The 24,999-nt window shown below is 40.8% G+C and overlaps 1 protein-coding gene across 1 annotated transcript in view; it reads right to left on the bottom strand.

Annotated features, from left to right (window-relative positions):
- LOC145413281 (uncharacterized) overlaps positions 1–24,999 on the bottom strand; it is a 114,049-nt gene that overhangs the window by 63,826 nt on the left and 25,224 nt on the right. Inside the window, exons 10-12 of the mRNA XM_080283010.1 lie at positions 17,993–18,069; positions 10,731–10,798; positions 10,525–10,638 (exon numbers count right to left, since the gene is read on the bottom strand). Of these exons, the coding sequence (XP_080139136.1) occupies positions 10,525–10,638; positions 10,731–10,798; positions 17,993–18,069 (259 nt within the window). The remainder of the gene's footprint in view (positions 1–10,524; positions 10,639–10,730; positions 10,799–17,992; positions 18,070–24,999) is intronic.

Here is a 24,999-nt window from a genome sequence, read left to right as displayed (position 1 = left end):
GTGCCAGGTTAATTATGTGGATTTTAAATATGGCGTTTTTATAGACTGCAATGGCCGCTTACTGATGGATGTAATTATTGTTCCTAACTATATAAATGCCTCACACTCCATTATTGTTGTAAATTAATTAGAGACACCATTTTATGCAGTATGAGGGTGGGGGTCATGTAGTGTGAGGGTAAGGTCAGGTAGCGGGAGGATGGGGTAATGCAGTGTGAGACGGGGGTCATGAAGTGTGCAAGAAGGTGTAAGGGTGAGATGCAGTGAAAGGTTAGTCATGCAGTGTGAAGGTAAGATCATGAGGTAGGGAAATCCAGAGTGAAGTAGTGTGAGGTGATGCAATGAGTGGAGCCAAGTAGTGTGAGGGTGATGTCATGCGGTGTGGGGGTGGGGTCATATGGCGTAGAGAAGAAAAGTTAGGTGCGGTACTGCTAACTAGACATGATCAAGTAAATTAAGAACTCTGACAGGGATATCCCAGGTCCCTGTGATATCAAACTATATTCTATTCATATAATTCTTTCTAACATCTTCCACTACTTCTTATACTAATTTCGGTGCCATAATACTTCCAAAAACATACTTTAGCACCATTTTATCATTTCAGTTTCCTTCTAAAATTACCTTCATCTCTTATTTCCCACTGACTTCCTAAACTGTTTCGAATACACACATGCACTGATATAGGCAGTATATTTTTCCGCAAGTCCTTGTATTACTTTCATAAGCACATAACACTCTTCATCTTTTCAATTTCATCCTAAAATATTCACCTGACTTTCCTTCTGATTTTCAAGATGGCTTCGAGCACATTTTTTTGGTTAGAATTAGGGTCACATTCTGCGTGATTTTTGGGATTGCGTAAAACCTCTTCTCTAGCTATTTATTATGCGTATAACACTTACATTTTCTTTTCTAAGTTATTTCAACACTTCAAGTACCGATACAATAAGCCTGAGTCGAACCCAGGAGGATAACAAATAATAGGCTACATAAATCGCTAAAAAGAGAATAAAAGATAAGCAAAATCAACCGATAAGATACAAAATAGAAAAAAATAAACCGCTGAAAACGATAGAGGCAAATCAATCGTTAAAAATGGAACTGAAAAAACATTAAATTGCTGTACAGGAAGATATAAAAAAAATAACAGGCTAAATAAATCGTCAGAATAAAAAAAAAAATACGCAAAATAAATCGTTAGGATAATCAAGAGGCAAACCAACCGATGAAAAGGATATAGCCAGGCAAGATTGACCACTAAAAAAAATCCAGGCAAAATAAATCAATAAAGAGGGGTATTAAAGAGGCAGAATAACTCGCTGAGGAAGAGGCGTTACGATAAGTCCGAGGCGACTAGAAATAAGTCCCACGGAAGTCAGTATTTTTTGCAGTATGTGTGAATTCTTCCCTCTCCTTATAGCTTTCAAATATTCTCTCACTTGCGCCTTCGTTCGTCCGTCCACTCAACTGTTGCTTCAGCGTCTACGTTACCCGAGAGAGAGAGAGAGAGAGAGAGAGAGAGAGAGAGAGAGAGAGAGGAGAGAGAAGGGGAGAGAGTCTTAGCCTGCATCAATATTCTTCTTTTCCTCTAGCCTGTCTATAATTAATTCGTGAGCTACAGATGAAAGGTTGATCTCTCACGAAAGGATATCGATTTAACTCTCTCTCTCTCTCTCTCTCTCTCTCTCTCTCTCTCTCTCTCTCTCTCTCTCTCTCTCTCTCAGCTATCCAGCCCCTTCAGTACTATATTGTGTACCTTAAATTTCTGCTCCCACCAAACTATCCTATTCTGCTTGGGACACTTTTCAAAATTGGGGGGAGGGTTAGAGACGGCCTTCACTAACACCCTTACTGTAAGTGGCCTCTCCAACTCTACCCTAAGTTTAATATAAATGACAGTGATAGCTGGGAAGTACAAAAAAAATAATCGAATTGAAAGGCTGAAGGAATCGCCCGTTAATAAATCAAGCGATGAAGCTGAACAAACAAACTTTCAGATAAGAGAGTAACAATAATCAAAACAAAAGCAGTAACATTATAAATAACAACAACAACGACAATCATAATAATAATAATAATTATTATTATTATAACAATGCACCGAGTTCGCCAGTAACTGAAATGTACAATCCATTTTCATACGATCAAATATTAACTGAGGAAAAAAAAAAAAAAAAGCACGCAAGTAAAAAGAAAAGGCTAAATAAACATGGAGAATTAGGTAATCACACGGGAACAGATTAAGTGGAACGTCAGCACACTGTAATCTCACCGACTTTGGAGAATTCATCAAACTAGACGATTTCCACGTACCTCTCTCTCTCTCTCTCTCTCTCTCTCTCTCTCTCTCTCTCTCTCTCCGCCTGCCTACCTGCCTATTTATCTATCTATAGTCGTTTGTCAACCATTCACCTGTACACAACCCAAACATAAATAAACACATAGTCACTCATTATCTGTCCCTCCTCCCCGCCTCCCCCTCTGTAATTTACTCTAATTTTATAGTGAAATATTCCATAATCATGAGTTACAGACAACATTATATTATGCATTCTCGTATACCCCAGTACGCAGAAAGCATTAAATATTATATACATACATACATACATACATACAGATAGACGAACAGACAGATACAGGTAGACAGACAGACAGAGGTGCCTCATGCTATACTCTGGTCACTTCAGTTAGGACTAAAATTGTTATCTCCATCTTAAATGCAGTGCGGTAGCTAGATTAGCACTAAAATATGGTGCTAGTCACGAAGAAGTGCTGCAGAAAAGGTTCAGGGCTGTAGTATTGTCTTATTCTGCCACTGAACTATAGAGAAGTAAGCAGCAAAAGGGACGGTGTATCTGGGACAAGTTAAAGTGAAGCTAAAGCAATGACTAGAGCAAATAAGCAGTGTTGCTGGTAACGTGTAAAACCGGATGAGCAACAAGCGAAGTGACAGGAAACCAAATGATAACATATGTCACGTCTTCACCATGCACACCCGTCGCTGCTGGAGTGCCCTAGGTTTATTGTTGGGCCCTGAACTGTTTACACACTGCACAAATGAGAGATGGATTTACTTTTTTTTAAATCACAAAACTGAAACTAAACAAACACTGGGAAAGCAATCATATGTGAAAACTGCAATCGCTACAACGAGACAAAAATAATTCCATCAGGGAGAAGCATGATTAAATTAAAGACATCGAAGTGAACGTGTTGAATTGCTTTCCTTTTTGCCTGGTTTAACCCATTGAGCCCAAGGACGTCTTATTCATTTTACTCTTGCCTGGTGATTTTACTCGGGACAGACTTTTCACATCAAAAGAGATAAATAGAACTTTAATAAACCCCTTCAATACGAGAGGCCTTTCCCAAGTTAAATAAAACAATCTGGCCGCAGAAGGAATACATTAATAAAGGACGTCACCCGGACTGAATGGGTTATGGCAATAGTCCCTCCCATTAGACCAAACGTAATTGAGTTAATGAACAACAGTCACCAGGAGAGGTTACCGTCACTTTAACTCATTACGAGGATAGACGGACAGGTGGACTGGCTTGGAATGGAAAATCGAAATGTGTATAGTGAAATGGGATGGAATGAATGTGGATAAAATGCAAGAGTATAAAGTAGATTAGGGTGGAATTAATGTGAGTAAGATGACCCTGTATACGGTATAGGATGGAGCGGGATGAAGTAATATGTATAAGATAAAAATTTTAGATTTCTTAGAGTGAAGGACTGAAGGTGGATTTAAGATGCAATGAAGGACTACTGTGGATGGGATGGAGCAGAGACTGGATGGAATATGAGGAAGAAAGGAGGTTGTGGCTAGGATGAAGGGGCTCAGCTGTTTTACTTGTTGCATGACTAAGCTTAATTATGGTAGTAGTTCCAGCCATTAGCCCAGACGTAATTAGGTTAGTGAGCAAGTCAGCAGGCTAGATTCCTGTCATTTTACCCCATAACGAGGATAAGATGAGTAGGTCGACAGGGATGGAATGAAGGACAGAGGGTGGATAAGATAAATGTGGGTAGAGATGGAATGGACGAACGATAAAATCGAGATTTATATGATGGATGAGATGGAGCAGACTAAAGGTGGACTGGAGGGGATGAAAAACTGAAGGTGAATTGGGACAGAAGGATGGGCTGTTAGTGGATAAGATGGACGTGGATATGCTATTCTCAAAATATGAAGGTGGACTGGATGGATGTGTGTGTTGAATTACAGAATGAAGTACTGCATGGATATGGATTGGATGGATGTGTATGTTGGACTGGAATGGCATGAAAGACATAGTGGATAAGATGGATGTTTATACTGTATGCTGACTGGGATGGAATGATGGACCGTAGGAGGATAAGATGGATGTAGATGAAAATGAAATGAAGGAAGGAGAAGATGGTAATGGTGGGCCGGGATGGAATGAAGGTGGACTGGAAAGGAATGATGAACTGACAAACTGGAGGTGGATAAGGATGGGTGTATATGGTGTGTATGGGGATGAAATGATGGAATGAGGGTGGATTTGTAGCAACTCATCGTGGACATTATGCATTATCCTGAAGTTCTTCAACTTTTCAAAAATTCTTGTAGCTTAATGAAGTAGCGATTTCCAATATTACCATCGACCCCATACCTTTGAAACTAGCTCATTAGACCATGACCCGTACTCACGTCACTTAAGGAGGTTCCCTAGCATCTCTTCCCTACCGATTTATTTTCAGGTATGGCTAGTTAATATAATTTTGTACGTTATTTACGATGAGTATGCTGGCATTAGAATTACTTAAATAACAAACAAGGGGTGTAATAAGCAGAATAAGTCGCTTAGAAAGAGGTGATAGGAAGCTTCCTTAGCCGACAAGAATAGGGCACCATGTCCTTTCTCTTCTTACATCAACATTCCATTTAGATTTAGGAGATAAACGGGGCGATGTGTGACGTCCCCTTAATATTTCTCAAATCTAGCAGGCTGCACGGCTTATAACTCAGAACCAAAGAACAAAACAAAAAGCTTAAAATTTCGCACATCACATATCCATTACTTCCAGGTGTGATGGTGGCTCTGGAAGTCACGACGCTGACTCCTTCAATCTGGTGACGTCTTAATCATAGCTTATTCGCTCTTCTTGCTAATGATTTTATTCGACACAGGAAAGGCCTCTCGTTTTGAAAGTGTTAATGAAGCCTGCATTTTAACCCCTCCGGCTCGAAAAATACGTACACATGATCAAATAACCATCTTTACACTGCCTTGTCTTTGAGTCTGGAAACGAGGACGAGCGATTTGAAAATGTTCTTCAGTCAGGTGTCTTTTATGTGTATGCCTGCTGTTCCTATCATCTTGAACAGCTGGAAATTTATACATGTAACACGTCTTCCATAGCGATTTATTAAGAATCAATACACCTTTGTACCCTCTTGTGTGTTACTGCTACTAATTAACGTGATATTAACCCTCTCGTGGTTTGGACAGCTCTGGAAGTCTATTTCAGCTAAAGCCTATGAGTTTATCCAGCTGGGTTATGGGATTCAGAGTTGAATCACCAATGCGGAAGTGTTCAGATCGTGAAAAGGTTAATGAAGGCTACATCCAACCGCTATAATAAAAAAAGAAAAGAAAAAAAAAGCTACATCTAAGTCCACCAGTAAAAGAAAAAAAGCTACATCTAACCCCTTCGATAAAAAAAAAAAAAGCTATAAGTAATCCCTTTGGTAGAAAAGCTGCATCTAACCCCTTCAGTAAACGAAAAAAAATAAATAAAAGCTACATTAACCCCTTCATTAAACGAAAAAAAAAAAAAAAAAAGCAACATCTAACCCCTTCATTAAACGAAAAAAAAAAAAAAAAAAAAAGCTACAACTAACCCCTTCAGTAAACGAAAAAAAAAAAAAAAAAGCTACATTAACCCCTTCATTAAACGAAAAAAAAAAAAAAAAAAAGCTACATCTAACCCCTTCAGTAAACGAAAAAAAAAAAAAAAAAAAAAATACAAAAAACCCCAACAGTAAACGGAAAAAAAAAAAAAAAAAAAAAAAAAAAAAAAAAAAAAACCTAAATAAAAACCATAAATTAAAAAAAAAAAAAAAAAAAAAAAAGCTACATCTAACCCCTTCAGTAAACGAAAAAAAAAAAAGCTACATCTAACCCCTTCAGTAAAAGAAAAAAAAAAAAAGCTACATCTAACCCCTTCAGTAAAAGAAAAAAAAAAAAAGCTACATCTAACCCCTTCAGTAAACGAAAAAAAAAAAAGCTACATCTAACCCCTTCAGTAAAAGAAAAAAAAAAAAAGCTACATCTAACCCCTTCAGTAAAAGAAAAAAAAAAAAGCTACATATAACCCCTTCAGTATAATAAAAAAAGGCTTCTTCTAACCACTTCAGTAAAAGAAAAAAAGGCAACATTTAACCTCTTCAGTAAAAAAAAAAAAAAAATGGGCTACATCAAACCCCTCCAGTAACAAAATGGATACACCTAACCCCTTCAGTTAAAAAAATAAATAAATAAATAAAGCTCATGCACTTAGTATCATCTGCAAATAACTCCCCCGAAACAAAAAATTAATGGTAGTAAAGGGGGTGTCTCACAATACTGTACCAAGGATAGACACCAGACCTGACTCTCTCTCCTCAAGGGACGAGGATCACTTAACCTGCCACCTCTACCTGAACACATCACTTAACCTGCCACCTCTACCTGAACACATCACTTAACACCTGCCACCTCTACCTGAACACATCACTTAACACCTGCCACCTCTACCTGAACACATCACTTAACACCTGCCACCTCTACCTGAACACATCACTTAACACCTGCCACCTCTACCTAAACACATCACTTAACACCTGCCACCTCTACCTGAACACATCACTTAACATCTGCCACCTCTACCTGAACACATCACTTAACACCTGCCACCTCTACCTGAACACATCACTTAACACCTGCCACCTCTACCTGAACACATCACTTAACACCTGCCACCTCTACCTGAACACATCACTTAACACCTGCCACCTCTACCTGAACACATCACTTAACACCTGCCACCTCTACCTGAACACATCACTTAACACCTGCCACCTCTACCTGAACACATCACTTAACACCTGCCACCTCTACCTGAACACATCACTTAACACCTGCCACCTCTACCTAAACACATCACTTAACATCTGCCACCTCTACCTAAACACATCACTTAACACCTGCCACCTCTACCTAAACACATCACTTAACACCTGCCACCTCTACCTAAACACATCACTTAACACCTGCCACCTCTACCTAAACACATCACTTAACATCTGCCACCTCTACCTAAACACATCACTTAACATCTCCCACCTCTACCTGAACACATCACTTAACATCTGCCACCTCTACCTAAACACATCACTTAACATCTCCCACCTCTACCTAAACACATCACTTAACATCTGCCACCTCTAACTAAGCACATTTAAAAATAATTCGCTCGTCTTATTTCACCTTACTGATGCCGAGTGACGATATTATTTGGCTTTCAGTAACTTCGTCTTATTTTACCTTATATTTGATACCGATATACGATTTTATTTAGCTCAGGGAAATTTGTATATTGAATGAGGCTAGGAAAGGATCCCCCACTAAGATCTTCAGTAGTCTCAGGTAACCAGACGATTTTATTCAACTCACACCTCTTGTGCATAAAGGGTTAGAAACAATCTCAGCTAACCCTTACACTTCGATTAAACTATTAGTAGCAGTCAGTAGTAGTAGTAGTAGTAGTTTATAATTATTATTATATTATTATTATTATTATATTATTATTATTATTATTATTATTATTATTATTATTATTATATTATTATTATTATTATTATTACTATTATTATTATTATTATCTAATTCTGGCTACCATCAAAGGCTGTTCTTTAGCTTTGGAAATACCTCTCATAATGAGCGGGTTGGCCAAGATTTTGTTCACGCCCGAATCTCTGTGTCATCTGTCTTGATTTGTGAAGGTTTAGACAAAGCATCTGCAGTTCAAAATCCCAAGACATACCGGTACTAAAAAAAAAAATTGTCACATCTAAAACCACATTAACAAGTGTGGCCATACCTAAAAATACACTGTAATTCATCAATATATTTAGCTACATCCAGTTCTGTAACTCGTAAATAACTGCAACTTTTTTTCTACAATTAAAACTATTAACAAGTGCAGCTGTAATTAAAATTCCAGGTGACGCAAGGGAAGGCGTATCTTAAATTATATCAGTAATAAGAGTAGCTACAGTAAAATTATAATGATAGTCATATTTATTACTCCTTATTAAATGGAGAAGCAGTATACCTAGATTCAGAACTTATTAATATAGGTATCAATTTATGAAGTTATTACAGTAAAAAGTGTGGAAAACATGACATATAATAGTAATAAATGTACCCTACCTATACCTAAAACTCTAACTCATTAACGTTTACTTATTTATGTATATAACCCATTACAACATTTAGTTTTATGTACCACTGTAGGCCGGAAAAATAATAATAATAATAATACTAAAATCAGGTAGATTTCCTTTCAGACGTATTCAATCGTCTACCGTTAAGTAAAATATTACCTTGGTACTGATGAATATTAACGTTTGTACCTCTGAAAATTCCAGTGTTATCGTACTTCTGAAAATTTCCATGTATGTACCACTGAAAATTTCCGTGTCATTATACCACACAAAAAAATCACGTGTTATCGTATCACTGAATATTCCAGTGTAATCGGACATCTAAATATTCCAGTGTTATTGGACATCTAAATATTCGTGTTATCGGACCGCAAAAATTCCAGTTATCGGAACTCCAAAACTTCCTGTTATCGGAACTTTAAAAATTTCAGTTATCGGCCCGCTAAAAATCCCAGTGATATCGGACCTCTAAAACTTCCACTGTTATCGTACCACTAAAAATTCCAGTGTTATCGTACCACCCAAAATTGCATTATTATCGTACCTGTGAAAGGCTCCTACTGCAAAGTAACCTCCGGCATCGATTACTACAATTCCGGGTACCGGTATCATTGACCCTCTCACTGGAGGGTTTCGTACGCTGAAAATATCACCCGACAACAAAAATGACGTGAGAAACACCTTAAATGAAGGGGGTTCGTGAAAGCTTCATCCCTTACACTATGAAAGGTCTCTCCTAAGCTTAAAATCATCTCACGTTAGCAATAGCCGCTTAAAATAAAACAAAACTCGTAGAGAATAGGTTCCTGGAATACCTTACTGTACTTCTAACCCTTTCACTGTTTGGAGTCTTAACTAAGCTTTAAACAGCCTCCCGGTAGCAAGGCGTCATACTGAAGGGGGTTGGAGAGGAAGCCCTGACAAGGTTAGCAGGGTGATATTTTAACCTTAATAAAAATGGAGGGGGAAGTAAATTAAAGTATGGGTGATGTATATGCGGAGTGAGTTTGAAATATGAGAGAAATAGGGACATAATAATTCACAATGTTCCAGGTCTATTTACTTATGGTTAAGGTACCCCTGCATTAGCTTGCCTGTTTACTATTTTGTGCTATGGTTATACTGTATCTAATTTCACACCATCACCTTCCTCTCTACACCACCATATTCCTCCTCACTCCATCATACCCTCCCTCCCTCACACCATTATACCTTCTCTCCCTCACACCACCATACCCTCCCTCCCTTACACCACCATACTCTACTTCACGCAACCATAACCTCCCTCCTTTTCACCACCATAACCTCCCTCCCTCACACCACCATAACCTCCCTCCCTTACACCATCATACCCTCCCTCCCTCACACCACCATACCCTCCTTCCCTCACACCACCATAACTTCCCTCCCTTACACCACCATACCCTCCTTCCCTCACACCATCATACCCTCCTTCCCTCACACCACCATACCTTTCCTTCCTCATACCACAATAACTTCCCTTCATACCACCATAGCTTCTCTACCTCACACCACCATAGCTTCTCTCCATCACACAACCATACCTCCTCTCCCTATACTCTCCATCACACCACTATATTCACCGTCCTTCACACCACCATACCTTCCCTCCCTCACATTACCATACCTTCTCTCCTGCACACCAACATACCGTCCCTAACACCACTATACCCTCCATCACACCACCATACCACACAATATCTACCCCGAAATGCTCATCATACCTGCATCTACTCCCACCTCAATTTTCCGCATCACAATACTTCACCATACTAAGTAACACCTTATCTACCTGCCCTCACCATACCTAACACCTATGCATTAATTTTCACAGCATTTCAACTAACATCACAGTAATTCACCTATTCACCATCCCACACCGCTCCATAATTCACAGAGCACCTTTAATTTATACAGAATTTCGCATCAACCTTCTCGCAGCACATTTCACCTCCGCCAAACCTCACATTACATCATAAAATCACACTACACCTCACAAAACAGGTAGAATCAATACGGTGGAAGTATAGTGCATCCTTACCTCGTGGTGGGAATGTCAGTCCGCTTGAAACACCATACTGGGCACTATAACCTCCTCCCGGCACTGTAGGCGGGATGCAGGAGTCTGAACCGGGCTGGCGTGGGGTCTGGTGGGCTGTGGGTAAGGGTATGCGGGCGTGGTGGGCGTGTATAAAGGCGTGAGGGGGTGGGATGGCGGAGCGCAGCAGCGAAACACCTCACTCTAACGCGGTCGAAGTGACACTGAGGAGGCGGCCTCGCACACGTCAAGGTTGCCAACGCCCGAACGACGGGTCCTGACCAAAAACAATGTTAATTAGAAAAGGTATGTGAGGTGAACATGCAGGTTTCTTCATCTAAAACCATATTATAACAACATTAGCATCCCTGCACAAATCACTGTCAACATAACCTTGCTCTTGAAACAGGAAAGCACATAAATCCATTACCAGAGTTCCAAATTAAATGACCCTGAGAAATTACAATTACTTATACACGGACTGCACTCATACTGAATCGCGACATACCGTATAAATGTTACATTCTTAAAAGATTACAATTATAGGCTAGTGATACATGTACAAGTACCCTGCAGAACAGGACAAAGGACTCTGCTTTTTCACTTGGGTCCTTTCCTGTGTAACTTCCATTGCTTAACTTTCTTGATTCGTGCCTTCTCTGTGTTACTTCGTTTGTTCTATCTCACACCAGCAAATTTATAAACTTCATCCCTCCACGCGACTTGCTGCCTACTTCTTCTCACTCCATCTCCAAGGTAGCACTGCCACGATAATGTATGGTACCCTACCTGAACGTGTAAAGTACAGCTGCACAACCATGTCAGGCAAGTGCAAGCCAGTCTTCACAAAGCATATACATAGTGCATCCGTCAATTAATCCGCGCGCGCGCGTGCGTGCGTGTGTGTGTGTGTGTGTGTGTGTGTGTGTGTGTGTGTGTGTGTGTGTGTGTGTGTGTGTGTGTGTGTGTGTGTGTGTGTGTGTGTGTGTGTGTGTGTGTGTGTGTGTGTGTGTGTGTCACAAATAGAGAGAGAGACAGACAGAGACAGACAGACAGACAGACAGATAGATAAAATAGTCAGACAGGTACAAACATGGTGATTCAAGGTCTTTCAATAATGTCAGAGTAAATTTTTTTGGTTAAGACATCTATATGAGACTGTCGAGAACCCTCTGTTTCACATACTGGCTATGCAAAAGTATCTGTTGGAAAACTGAGGGAATCCGCCGTAGAATTCTCACATCCACCTCTTCCCCCCCTCCTCAATTCACTAAACACTGCTACAGAATTATGTTCATGGCTAATTGCAATACATGAGTCAGTGCGCACTCATTTCCGAATGAGTTTTCACGTACTGTCTCTGATTACCCTACTACCACTGCATAGTCGTAATTTCAGTCCGTCCTGTGCTTAGGCGTTGGCATCCTAACAACTGAGGATACACAGGGGATGATTCTGGATGGAAATCTGCCAGTGTTTCTTGAAAATACTGCAATCCGGGATCAACTAAATATGTGGTTCAGGCACGACTCAGCTCCAGCACATTTTGACCAAGACATGATCAACTACTTAGATGAACGCGTAGGTCTACCCTAACAAATGTATAAAACACGGCGGCCGTACTCCATGGCCAGCTCGTTCACCCGCTCCCGGTCCTCTCGATTATTTCATGTGGGAGTCGTCCAAAAGGCACCGTTTATGACTGAGGTCCACAAGACGAACTGTGCGTACGAGGGTCTCATAGGTGTCAGCAAATCTGACAGTTCAGGTATGCTGGAATGAGCCTGGCAGTCAATGCATCGGCGTGCTGACCACTGCATTCAAGTAGGTGGGAAACAATCTGAGGATTTGTTAATTTCTGTAAAATACAGTGGGGGGGGGAATAATAATAATAATAATAATGTGGTATGAAGTCTACGGCTGTTTCACTGCAATTTTCACGGCATGTTATTGCATGGCCACTATGTGAAACTGACGGTGTTATCGGCATTTGCTCACAGGGTAATATCTTAAAACAACCTCTCTACTAATTTTCATTGTCATTTATAAGAAACTCCGACGATTTATCCAGTACATACAGTACTTGTCCGTCCGGTTTCTGCTCTAGCAATGACAAACTGCTCATGACCTTTTCTGACTTCTAAGTGTGATTATATTTTCTGCTATATTTCCTTGTTCAAAGATCACTTTTCTTATCTTTCAACATCATCCTTACCCTCTTTCCCACAAGTATATGAGGTGTGAAGGATCCAGATAATGGGTCTGGAAAATACAAAAACTGAAACTACTAAAAATACTCAGCAAAATAAGCTAAACACCCATTATAGTAACAGTAGTAATTGGTACCCCAGGCTCATGTGTACGTGAGCCCAGTGGACTCCTTTTGAGGGATAATGAGGGAACTGCGGGACGTTTATATAACCCGGCAGTGGAGCCACCCATTTATATGAGTATCACCCCACGAAGGTGTCTCTCTCCTGCATCCATATATCCACACACTCATTATTCATGCTTTCGATTTCTCGGCTCCAGCTTATTAGGCCAAACGATCTAAATGTGGCTCATAATGCCTGGGGGATTAAGATCATTCCATCGGTTGCCACACACACACACACACACACACACACACACACAGATGTGGACCTCGTCATGTGCATTATCATACATACTTCATCCATCCACTTCCAGTCTCCGTCGATACTCGTGCGTCAGAGCTCGCTTATTTATATTTTTACTTGTATTATCCATCCATCTTCTGGGATTTCCTCGCCTCCTTTGACTCTCACTCATATACAGTACACTCTTTTCAATATCCTTTTCACATCTCTTATCTCCACAACCTTCTAAGCAGTCTCCTCATATATATACTGTATACTGTTTTCATTATCCTATTCACATCTCTTATCTCCATGTGACTATACCATCTAACCAATCACTAATGCGAGTATTAGTGACTGACAAGAGGAAACGAAGCGCAGGGTTTGTGTTGCTGCAATAACAAGTCTGAACTTTGGACCAAACTCTGTGCCCCGCTTCCTCTTACTCATCCCATGTTTTGGCCATGTATCTACACGCCCCAACATTTTCCCATCTCTCCTAACTTCGCCGCTTCTGCTTCCTATGACGCATAATTTTCCATGGTAATATTAGTCGAATTCTGAGTGGCTTTGGATACTTTGTTTATACCTCCTTTTTTCTGCGATTTATTTTGCTCGTTATCTCTAAGTGGCTGCGATTTATTCTGCACATTATAAATAAGTGGATCTGAACATCTTGTAACATTTCTTCTTTACCCAATTATTCTGCACATTATATCTAAGTGGATCTGAATATCTCGTAATATTTCTTCATTACCCAATTATTCTGCACATTACTGTATGGCTCAATATCCTCATCTATGTAACTGATGCAAACTATGCCGGTATTAAAATTATATAAATTAACTTGCATCAGAATGTTATGGTGTAATATGTTAAAATAAATCGTTAAGGAGGAAGTTCTACGAAGCATCCAATACCACCGGGGAGGGGACAGAGTGGCTCAGTGGTAGAGCGCCTGGGTCGAGATCAAAGGGTCAAGAGTTCACGCCCCGCCTGGATAGCTGTCCTGCTGAGAGAGGTAGCGCTCCCCTGTCACCTAGCGGGGCTATATGATTTATCAATCTAGCTCGGGGAATTCATTTCTCCATATTAAACATTCCGAAAAAATTCCCAACTACTGTAGAAACGGCCCAAAGTCCTCATCCCATAAAAAATTAAACACAAGTCCCACATTCCCATAACTCACTTTGCCACACCGCTTCTTAGGCCACACCGCTGGCACAGGAGTGAAGTCCTTGTTTATCTCCAGGCAGATGGGCACGAGGACAAGCAGTCAGAAAGGCAGCAGAGCAGATAATTACTCCATCAATAATCTCTCTCCATGGCACCATCCAGACCTGCAAGATACACATTATGTAACTTTAAATCATTCTGAATATAGTCAAAACGTCAACAAAATTAGGATAATCAACATACCCTGAGTCTTATTTTCGGATTGGTTAACTAGACATATAAGTTTTAAAAGGCAAAAATCGTCTGGAGTTTAACAAGAAAACAAAGGAAGACAACAACTTCAGTATCAGACCATAGCCAGTAAATACTTCTTAAATGTCTATTAATTTCTGAGTTATACGCCCGTACAAATTTGCTCTGGACACTTAAAATTTATTGAAAAAAAAGGAGTGTATGGTAAGTATACGTACGCTTCAAACTGCATTCTTTTTACTTTAACTTGGCCTAAATTGTCCTATCTCAATCCACATTATCGCGTCCTAACAAATTAACAATAGAATATATACGGTGCTAATCAAGATGATGTGCCATGATAATGATGAACCACCATCTTATTCGGCCATCGAGTTGCGAAAAGTAGAGAAGAAAATCAGGGCCAAGTTAAAGTGAAAGAACTATGGCAATATTTCATAACAATGGAGGTCAGTATTACCTCCACCAGATGCCATTCCAAGCAGTCTTCCCACCACGTCAAGTCTCTTCAGATGCACCAGGACACACTTGCTTCACCATGCTGCACCAGGACACACTTGCTTCACCATGCTGCACCAGGACACACTTGCTTCACCATGCTGCACCAGGACACACTTGCTTCACCATGCTGCACCAGGACACACTTGCTTCACCATGCTGCACGAGAATGTCGTTGCTCCACTCTGTGACTGTAGAAGGTAATCTGTATCAGAGAGAGAGAGAGAGAGAGTACTGAAACTGACATTTCGGTGAAACGCTAAAGTAATATTATGGGCGTGACTAAACAGAAATTATCAAATAGGTGACATTTATTTTCTTTGACTCAACAACTTTAAAATGAAATCTGTCAGTGCAAAACTTTATAAACCTGTATTTTACTAACTGTATAAGTCACATGTATAACGAAACCAGATTGTACTATTAACCAATCCGATGACATCCGGAAGCATCTCAGAGGACGACCTTATCAGTCACTCCCTCAAGATTTCACACGCAAGCTGCTCCACTCTAACGAAACCCCATCGTCCCGCATCTACTGGTACTTTCATATTTGTTCAGTTTCTTTTTGCTACACCCAGACGACAATACCACAGTTAGAAAAGGTCTCTAATAATGAAGTTATAAAAGAGGGCTGTTGACGCCTGATACAGTCGTCAGGAAACTGTGATAATTATAGCAATCGAAGTGGGTGAAATAATCGGATATACCTGAAAACAATGAACGCCGAGTGCGTATGCGACAGCGTTGTAAACCCCCCTTTCACTCTCCAATCCATCAACGTCCTTCCAATTGCTTATCTTTTCAGTCCGTCATCCTCCTTCTCTCCTTGGGAACTCGTCATCAGCATCATCCTCTCTCCATTCCACTCCATCTCTGCAAAGTTCTCCTCCATTTGTTGCTGCTGCTCAACATCCATCCAACTCCTCTCCTTTCTCACTGATCTTCTGTCTTCCTTTCAGCCCTTTTCCTTCCTTCTCTCTTCCACCCAACTCCTCCCTTCTCCATCAACCAACTCCTGTCATCTCTTCCACCCAACTACTCTTCTCTGCTCTTCCACCCGACTCCTGCCTGCTCTTCCACCCAACTCCTGTCCGCTCTTCCGCCCAATTCCTCCTGTCTGCTCTGCCACCCAACTCCTCCTGTCTGCTCTTCAACCCAACTCCTCCTGTCTGCTCTTTCACCCGACTCCTCCTGTCTGCTCTGCCACCCAGCTCCTCCTGTCTGCTCTTCAACCCAACTCCTCCTCCTTCTCTTCCATCCAGCTCCTCTCCTCTCCTCTCTGCCCTTTTATCCTACTCCTTCTCTCTTGTACCCAACACTTCTCCTATCCTCTCCTATCACCCAACAACTCTCCTTCTTTCTCTTCCAACTCGTCTTCTCTCCTTTCTCCTCCACCCAGTACCTCCTCTCCTTCCTTTTCCTTCACTCAACATTTCTTCTCTTTCCTCCTTCTCTTCCTTCCACATCCTCTCCCCTCTTCATCCAACACCTCTTCTCGTCTTTTCCTCCACCCAAAACCTCCTCTCCTCTCTTATCCACCTAACACCTGTTCTCCTCTCATCTATTCCTCCCAACTCTTCTCTTCTTGTCTCTTCCTCCCAACTCTTCTCTCTTCTCTTCCTTCCGATTCCTCTCTCCTTTTCTCATTTCTTCCTCCCAGCTCCCCTCCTCTCCTCTCTTCTTCTCTTCTACCCAGTTCCCCTCCCTCTCTCAGTTTCTTTCTCATATTTTGTCCCCTGATTCCCCACCTTCTCAACATCTCTCCCCTCCTCTCCTTCCCAGCTTCTCTTCACACGCCCTCCCAACTCCTCCTCCCTCTCTTCACTTCCCTCTTCCCCACCTTCTCCATCCTACCATTGTTGCACCTCTCTATCCTACCATCCTCACACCCTCCATCCTATCGTCCTTACTTCCACCTCCATCCTGCCATTCTTCAAACCCCTCCATCCTACCATCCTCTCAGTCTTACCATCCTTCCTTCCACCTACTCAATCCTACCATCCCCCAAACCTTTTATCCTACAATCCTTCTTTTCACTCCATCTATCCAACTTCCAACCCCTCCACCCTACAGGATCAAATGCCATGCGCATCCCTCGCATTATCTCTATATGCACCCCTAAACTATCTCAGCTTCCTATGTGCACCCAAAACCCTCTCCTATACCATATCTTCTTTTCTGCTGATACATCCATATTACGTTAGCTTGCAGTGCTAATCAAGATCCCTCCTACGCTATCTCGGTTTTTCCCTCTCGTCAAGCCCTGGCACTGCATCTTCTTAAACTTCCCATGTGCACTGAAATCCCATTTAACTCTATCTTATTCTTGTCTTGCCATGTGCACCAAGATCCCTCCTACACAAAGTCTGCTTTGTACACCCCTCAAACTCCTATGCGCAACCACTCTCCTTCATTTCCGCTTGCCCTATACACAAAAATCCCTCTCCTGTACTATCAGAACTCAAAATACCTTTCCTGTACTATTTGAGCTTACCATGTGCATCCCTCATATCTATCTCAAAAGGCGTATGTGCACGTATTCCCCTACCATGTACACTTGTATCCATGGAGGTAGGAATTTCCTACCACCATGCTTGTACCCCTTACCGGAGAGAAGGCTTCATCAGTGCAACCGTGCACTGCCTCCAACGCAACTTAGACAATGTGCACATCCTCAACCCATACCCAAAAAAGTTCCTAGATAAAAGATCCCACACGGCCATGACTATTTCCTTAACTAAGATCTTACCCTTTCCTCTTATCAAATCTCCAGGGTAGTCCTCTGATCTAGTACGCCACCAACCAGAACCACAGGCCATGAAACTGCTCTCTTGTCCTGAGGGTGAGACTCGAGGAAGAAGTGTTATTCTTGTTCATGGTAATACAGTATTTAAAACACCTACCAGCCCTAAAGCCCTATCAACAAACCAAATTCCAACACTCACCACCAGCGATCTTGACTGACGTGTTGGCTGGGGTGCTCCCGCGGCGGGAAGAGTTTATCTGCCAGTTGGCAGCTTACCTGAAAAAGAATAGTCAAATGAAATAAACTGGAGAAATCTGGGACAATAAATGCGCAAACAAATCCATGACCCTGCTTTAAAAGCACGTCAGCTCACATGATTCACAAGTTTTGCTAAGTGGACACTGGACCTGAGAGTAAATCTAATAATTCAGCAGTTCAGAACTGTCACTCTTGTAACATACCACACGTATCAACCATCCGATGCAAAAATTAAATATCAAAAGCACAGTACTTAAATACGCCAAGACGTGGCGAAACTTTAAATACAATAATTTTCATCAAAATTACGGCCATGAGACAACTTGATCCAAAATCTCTATAATGTCGATTAAACAACCTAGAGACAGGCTTACAAACGAAGAGGCCTATGGTGTCACCATGCAATTTCCATGGACAGTATAAACGTGCGGCGCTGCGGTGCGAACCAAATTATATTCCCTTTAAAACTAGAACACCATTCTTATTACATTCTTGTTGTTACTGTATTCGAAGAGTTTATTTACCCTTAATTAACCCAGCTGATACTTCCAACTGGAGGAGTTTACATCAACTCTAAAATTTGAGGATCGTAACTGAAAACTCTCCTCTTACGTTCATGAGAAGTTTTAGCAGAAGCTGAAGTGCAAGAGACTCTTTACTGATTAATTAAATTTTACTACAGCACAGAACATACAAACACTAGTATATATATCAGAAAATCTGTCTGGGAACTTAGTGCGATTAACAGGTTAGGTTACGTTACTGTACTCAAATGTACACAATCACGTTAATATATATAGGCTATATATATATATATATATATATATATATATATATATATATATATATATATATATATATATATATATATATAAACCAAATTGCCCTAATATATATATATATATATATATATATATATATATAAACCAAATTGCCCTAACGTATATATATATATATATATATATATATATATATATATATATATAAACCAAATTGCCCTAACGTTATTTCACCAAACCAATCTAACATCATAAACCCGACACAGTATAAAAAAAAAAAAAAAAAGTTAAAAGCGTTGAGTGGATCACACGATTATACAACTGTGAAGGAAGGTGTAATCATAAACCAAATACATCAGACACGAGAAAACCATGCAATTAAATCAATTAGTTATGCTAAGTAATTATAGGAGGTTAAATCCCCCCCAAATCAACAGAATAGGCCTACACATTACCAAGAAGGATTATCTACATCTAACCCCACATTTACTAGGCCTACTAAATGTAAACAAAAATATATCAATAAATAGTCCAGTATCTACGATGATCAATGAAATCTTGAGAGCATCTCACATCAGTATGAAATTTCATATGGACCACGATGTAGCCCTCAAATATTAATGAATTTTCTAAATGAATAAAATCAGTGGTATGGTGGTAGCTGGAACAAGACAGACGACTGGCATCAAAATAATAATTCTGGTATAACAACCTCCAAATGGACAACAATGCATCACCATCATCAACCAAAGTAGGGGTGCAGTCACTCGGTTCAGTTGTCGTTCTGGACAAAATCTTGCCAAGCTCATTAACGGGTAATGAACAGTGCATCATGACAAGGATTTTCATGCGTAATTTGCATATAATACACCTATCAAAAGGGGGGGGGGAAGTAAAAGCGTAAACAAAAAAAAAATCTATCTATCTACAGTATCTATCTATCTATAGCCCGACGCCCTAATCCCGCAAAGGGTTCCTAAATCAAATTCAATATTTATTTGACAGGCGTTACGCAGAAGTAATAGAAATATGCTAAGACAATTGACAGGCAATATGTTATAAGATGTTAAACATATGGAACTCCAACAAATGTTACGGTACAATACTTCCACCTAAAGCTAGTGAAAAATGGTGGTCCAGGTTAACTCCAACTGACAGACAATGTCACTGCCTTCAACAGACAAATAATACTGCGGCTAGGACGATATGATACCAAGGTTAGTTCCGAATATTTTCATGGTTATGTTTGGTCCATTTAGGAATGGCCTGGTTAAGTTCCACTTTACGGATAAAAGATTAAAAGTTCTGTAATTAACAACTCCAAAATGACGCTTATCCGCAACTTGCTAATATTTGACAATCAGTTAATTTAAAAAATGCGCAATTTAGTGTTACTGAAGAGGGAGCTTATCTCCGCTTTTCACCGTTTTTACCCTTGATTACGGAAGTGATCTACAGTAGTCCGAAAGATGTTTTCCTCTTGTTATCAATGTCAACATTAATCATAAGTTTTCAGACAATGACTTGGATTTTCAGCTCACTCCTTGAACTTATTTAACTGAAATTTGTTGGATCCCAAACCTGTAACACAAACTTAGCCAAAATATGTACTGATGACCGCATCTGGGTATTTATATGCTGTTCTCTTCATGACAGAAAGTTTCTGTATTTGTCGTGCTTCAGTCAATAATGCCGAAGAACAGGGTCGGATGCTATTGGGCTATTTTCGAGCGACGACCACAGGACAAACATCGGGATGGAAGGAGGGGGGGGGGGTGGAGAGACTAGCAAAACCAACTAAACCGGTTACCTGCTGCCCAAAACACGCACTAAGAAGAATCCACGGCCACCCTAAAGGACCATTCTCCTTTGCACAGCCTTAATAAATGACGTAAATGAAGGCTATTTACCTTTTACGCAGCGACGAAGGGTTTGGACGATGACATCTAGTTAGCGGCGGCGGGGCTGTATCAGTAAATTCCACTCCAGCCAAAACACCTGCAACAAAGTTCACGAGTAAATCATAAAATGTTAAAGCAAAATCTCTCGAAAATTAACACAAACCTCTAACTTACTTCAATCACACTGAATATAATCATCAGAGCCGATTACCCAACGTTAATATGAACAAAAACGGAAATATGGCCAATAATCTGTAGGCTACATTAAGATTACATAAATAAGTTTCCTATTATCACAAAATAAAGTAACCAAACTCGGTATGCAAATAAACATTACTCAAAGCACATACATGAAAGCAGACTCGCCAACCCAAGCAGGAGACTGTGTACACTATAATCATTATAGACGCCAGTAAACCAAATTCAAAGCGTCCAAATGATGGCAGACTACCAAGTAGAACAGAAGCCAGAGCTGTCAACGCTTGTAGCCATGAAATGAATGTAAATTGATGCAGCGACTCACATAACTAATTAGTAGAGAACAGCGGCGAGCACCTGTCACGTCTACGGAGTCTGCAGCGTGAATGACTAATTTCATGTGGCACTTGGCGACGTCGGCTTGTCTAGGGGCGAGTTCGAAATCTTCCACAAGGCAAAAGCAGACGAAAATATAGGATCCATCAAATAACTGTACAAATATGTTCATAATAAATGATAAAACGCAACATTTTGACCAGAAGTTTAGAATCAGCCCTGTGTTCCCACTAAACCAACAAATATCAAAATCTGGAAATATCGGACGCATTTGGTGTGTGGGGGGGGGGGGCTAGTTCATTTACCGAAACTTGGCGCAGTTTTCAGTACTTTTGCTGCTTACCTCCAACATTGACTGACAATGTTAAGGCTGTAAATCCTTTCAGCAACACTTGTTTCGTGACTAGCACTATATTCTAATGTTAAATTCAGCGTTCAAAATGGAGATGCAGCAAATCTCCAGCGACTCTGAAATAAAGTAAATAGGCAGAGAGAAGGTGGGGGTTGGAAGGAAATGGGGAAGGTGGTGAGGGGTTGGGGTAGGAGGAGAAAGACGTGCATGCAAGGGAAGAGAGACTTCAATTACTATATTGGAAAATTCAGTCATTCTCATTTTAAATCGTTTATTTCACGTACTTGCGTAAAGACTGGCACATGCAATGATTAGGTAACGATATAGATTTTGCTCATCCCATTGCCTCGTTTGGTTTAAGAAATAAGGGGTAAAAGAAGCGGATGGGGAGGGGGTATGGAGACAACGAAGGAAGAGAGGGGGTATGGAGCCACGAGGGAAGAGACTGCTGTTGTCAAGGAGTGTCCATTATTTTCAGTTTTTAAGGAACACCGATATAAATCTGGCTTCTTCCACTGACTTTGGTAATGATTTGTTTTCTTATTTTATAAACCCTGTAAGGAATATTGCTATCGATTTAGCTGATTCCATTTAGGTGATGATTTCATTGGTGTGCTGATTTTATAAACCCTGATCGCTTTAACCACCTCTTCAGCCGGAGGACAATTTATCTTATTCCTTATTGCAGACGATTTTATTTTCAGATTTTTGGAACTGGAGGAGTTAGATGGCATTTAATAATTCCTTGAATACGACAGGTCTCCCCAAAGTTGCAAAATGTCTGGAAATCGCATTAAAAAGTAAAGACATCCTCGGACTGAAGAAATTAAATGCAAAGGTGTTACTGCAAACAATTTTCATCCACTTCAGTCTGATTACTTTTTTTATGCTGCTGGTCTCCAGAGGATTTTATTGCATGCGAGTGGGAAGGGAAGGTGAAAAAAGTGGGGATGAGGGGTGGGAGTAGGGGATTAGGGGAGGGAGGGGAATCTATAGCCCGCAAAGCTCACTCACGCCCGCCAGTACCACTCATAATAGCCACTACTAACTAGTATGCAGTTAGTACAACCACGATATCACCACCATTACCATCATCCAACACAAAGCCCATCAAATATGAATTATTACCAACCACTACACCATCTAACACAGGATGAAGAGGGTAGCTACTGAGGTGTTGGGAGACAGGGCGAGACTAGCGTGACTGAGCCACCAGACACAAGGGACTAGAGACGGTAGAGGGCACATTGTAGAGACTCTGTGCTTAGATCAGTTGATGATGGTGGGTGTTGCACTCTTCGTAAGCGCTTCTTCTTGTCTTTATTTTATTTTTCCTGTCAGATGATCTGCTTCGCCTTAGGATAAAATTGCTGAAGTTGAAAGATTGTAGGCCTAAGTAAAGTCTTCCATTACCCATCATTAATAGGGCTTCTGACGACCGAAATTGCAGAGTAACAGCAACAGACAACAGAAATGTCATCAAAGTGAAGGGTTTAATATTTGAACACAGATGTGATCAAGCCTCTCCCGTGGAAAACAAATAGGGCATTTATGTAAAACGGAGGAACACTTAATAACAGTAGGAGTCTTTATAGTTAACTAAGATTATGTCAAGGTACATGATAAGGGAGAAGTATATCCCGAAATTTACGAACCTAAGATGGGAAGTTGTTGAATGCTGTGAAGAGTATGTATGATGGTGCTAAGGCTGCAATGCGTGTGGATGGTGAACTGAGTGAATATTTCTCTTTGAAGGTTGGGTTGAAACAGGGATGCGTCATGTCTCCATGGTTGTTCAATCTGTACATGGATGGGATAATAAAAGAGATACAAGGTAGGGCAGTGGATGTTGGAGTGGCCCTAGTGAGAGTGGGTAGTGTTTGGAAACTCTCTGTACTGTTGTTTGCAGATGATACTGTGTTGTTAAGCGAAGACGAAGGGGAGCTGCAAGTCTTGGTGAATGAGCTTGGGTGAGTGTGTAAGAAACGGAATCTAAAGGTGAATGTAGGGAAGAGTAAAGTGATGGTCTTTGAGAGAAGTGAAGTCAGTGAATGTACAGTACAGTGAGGTTGGATGGTGAGGAAATGGAAAATGTGAGTACGTTTAAGTACTTGGGGAGTGTGATGAGTAAGGATGGAAGTTTGGAGAGTGAAGTGCTTGAAAGGATACAATAAGGAAGAAAGGTTGCTGGTTCCTTGAAAGCAGTGATAAGAAACAGGGAAGTGAGCATGGAAGAGAAAAAGTTACTACATAACAGTATTGTGATACCAACTCTAATGTATGGAAGTGAAGCTTGGACGTTGTTGGAAGGACACAAGTCAAGAGTGAGAGCAGTGGAAATGAGTTATTTAAGAGGAGCCTGTGGAATCACATGGAGAGACAGGCTGACAAATGAGGATATAAAGGAGCGTTGTGGTGTGGATGTGGATGTGATAGGAAGTGTTAGGAGGAACACACTGAGGTGGTTTGGCCATATGGAGAGGATGGAGGGTGAGAAACTGACGAGGAGAGTGTATGTGAGCGAGGTGGAGGGGAGGAGATGGAGGGGGAGGCCTAGGATGAGATGGAGGGATGGAGTGGAGAGGCATATGAGAGAGGGGTGTGTGAGTTGGGAGCAGGGCAGTGAAATGGCGGGGAACAGAGCGACATGGAAGCGATTTGTTTGTGGCCACCCCGTACGGAATTAAGGCGTCTGGCAATAGATAGATAGATAGATAGAACTTGATGCAGGAAGAAAAAAGAAATGTGGTGTTGCCACTAGGGCGAGGCATCAGACTGATATTTTGGTCTAGATTCACAAAGGTAACTCAGTCCTCTGTCGCAATTCTGATTTGCAAGAACACGCAACGGGGAAAGTTCTAGTCTCCCTTTCATCTTCTTCCTGTAGAAGACTGATATACCTAACAATGTTTTTCCCTTGTAACTATGCTTTGTTTAGGAGAAAGTGAAGTATGGGAAGACTCTGCACTCTCATTTTTCTTGCCTTTCCTACAAACACAAAAAGTACTTACAGTGAAAATAATAATCTGATCAGGTAAGAGTTGTAAAGTGCTGTTTGCGTTAGGTCTAGCAAATTAGGTCACGTTAGGCTAAACTTGTTAGGATTGTTTAATTCAATTTAGATTTGACTTTGTCTCAAGTTTAGGTAGTCAGTTTGGTTAGTGTTAGGCCTGCCTCTCGTGCACAGTGCAGAGCTGTGCATTTGGCAGTACCGCAACAGGGTGCAGAAGAGCAGCAGTGATGCTGTATTCTTAGAGAACATACCTACTGTGCACCATGGGCACCCATGCTGATACCAATGGGGTTCCACAACTTTGTATGAAAGCATTACAGTAGCCACAGTGTTGTCATATAAATGTGTGGGGGGAGGGGATAGGCTAGT

This window comes from Coenobita brevimanus, chromosome 95 (genome assembly GCF_032717465.1).
Source record: "Coenobita brevimanus isolate Jiangsu-jjx chromosome 95, ASM3271746v2, whole genome shotgun sequence".
NCBI classification, from domain to species: domain Eukaryota; kingdom Metazoa; phylum Arthropoda; class Malacostraca; order Decapoda; family Coenobitidae; genus Coenobita; species Coenobita brevimanus.
This window is presented reverse-complemented; position numbering and strand designations above follow the sequence as displayed.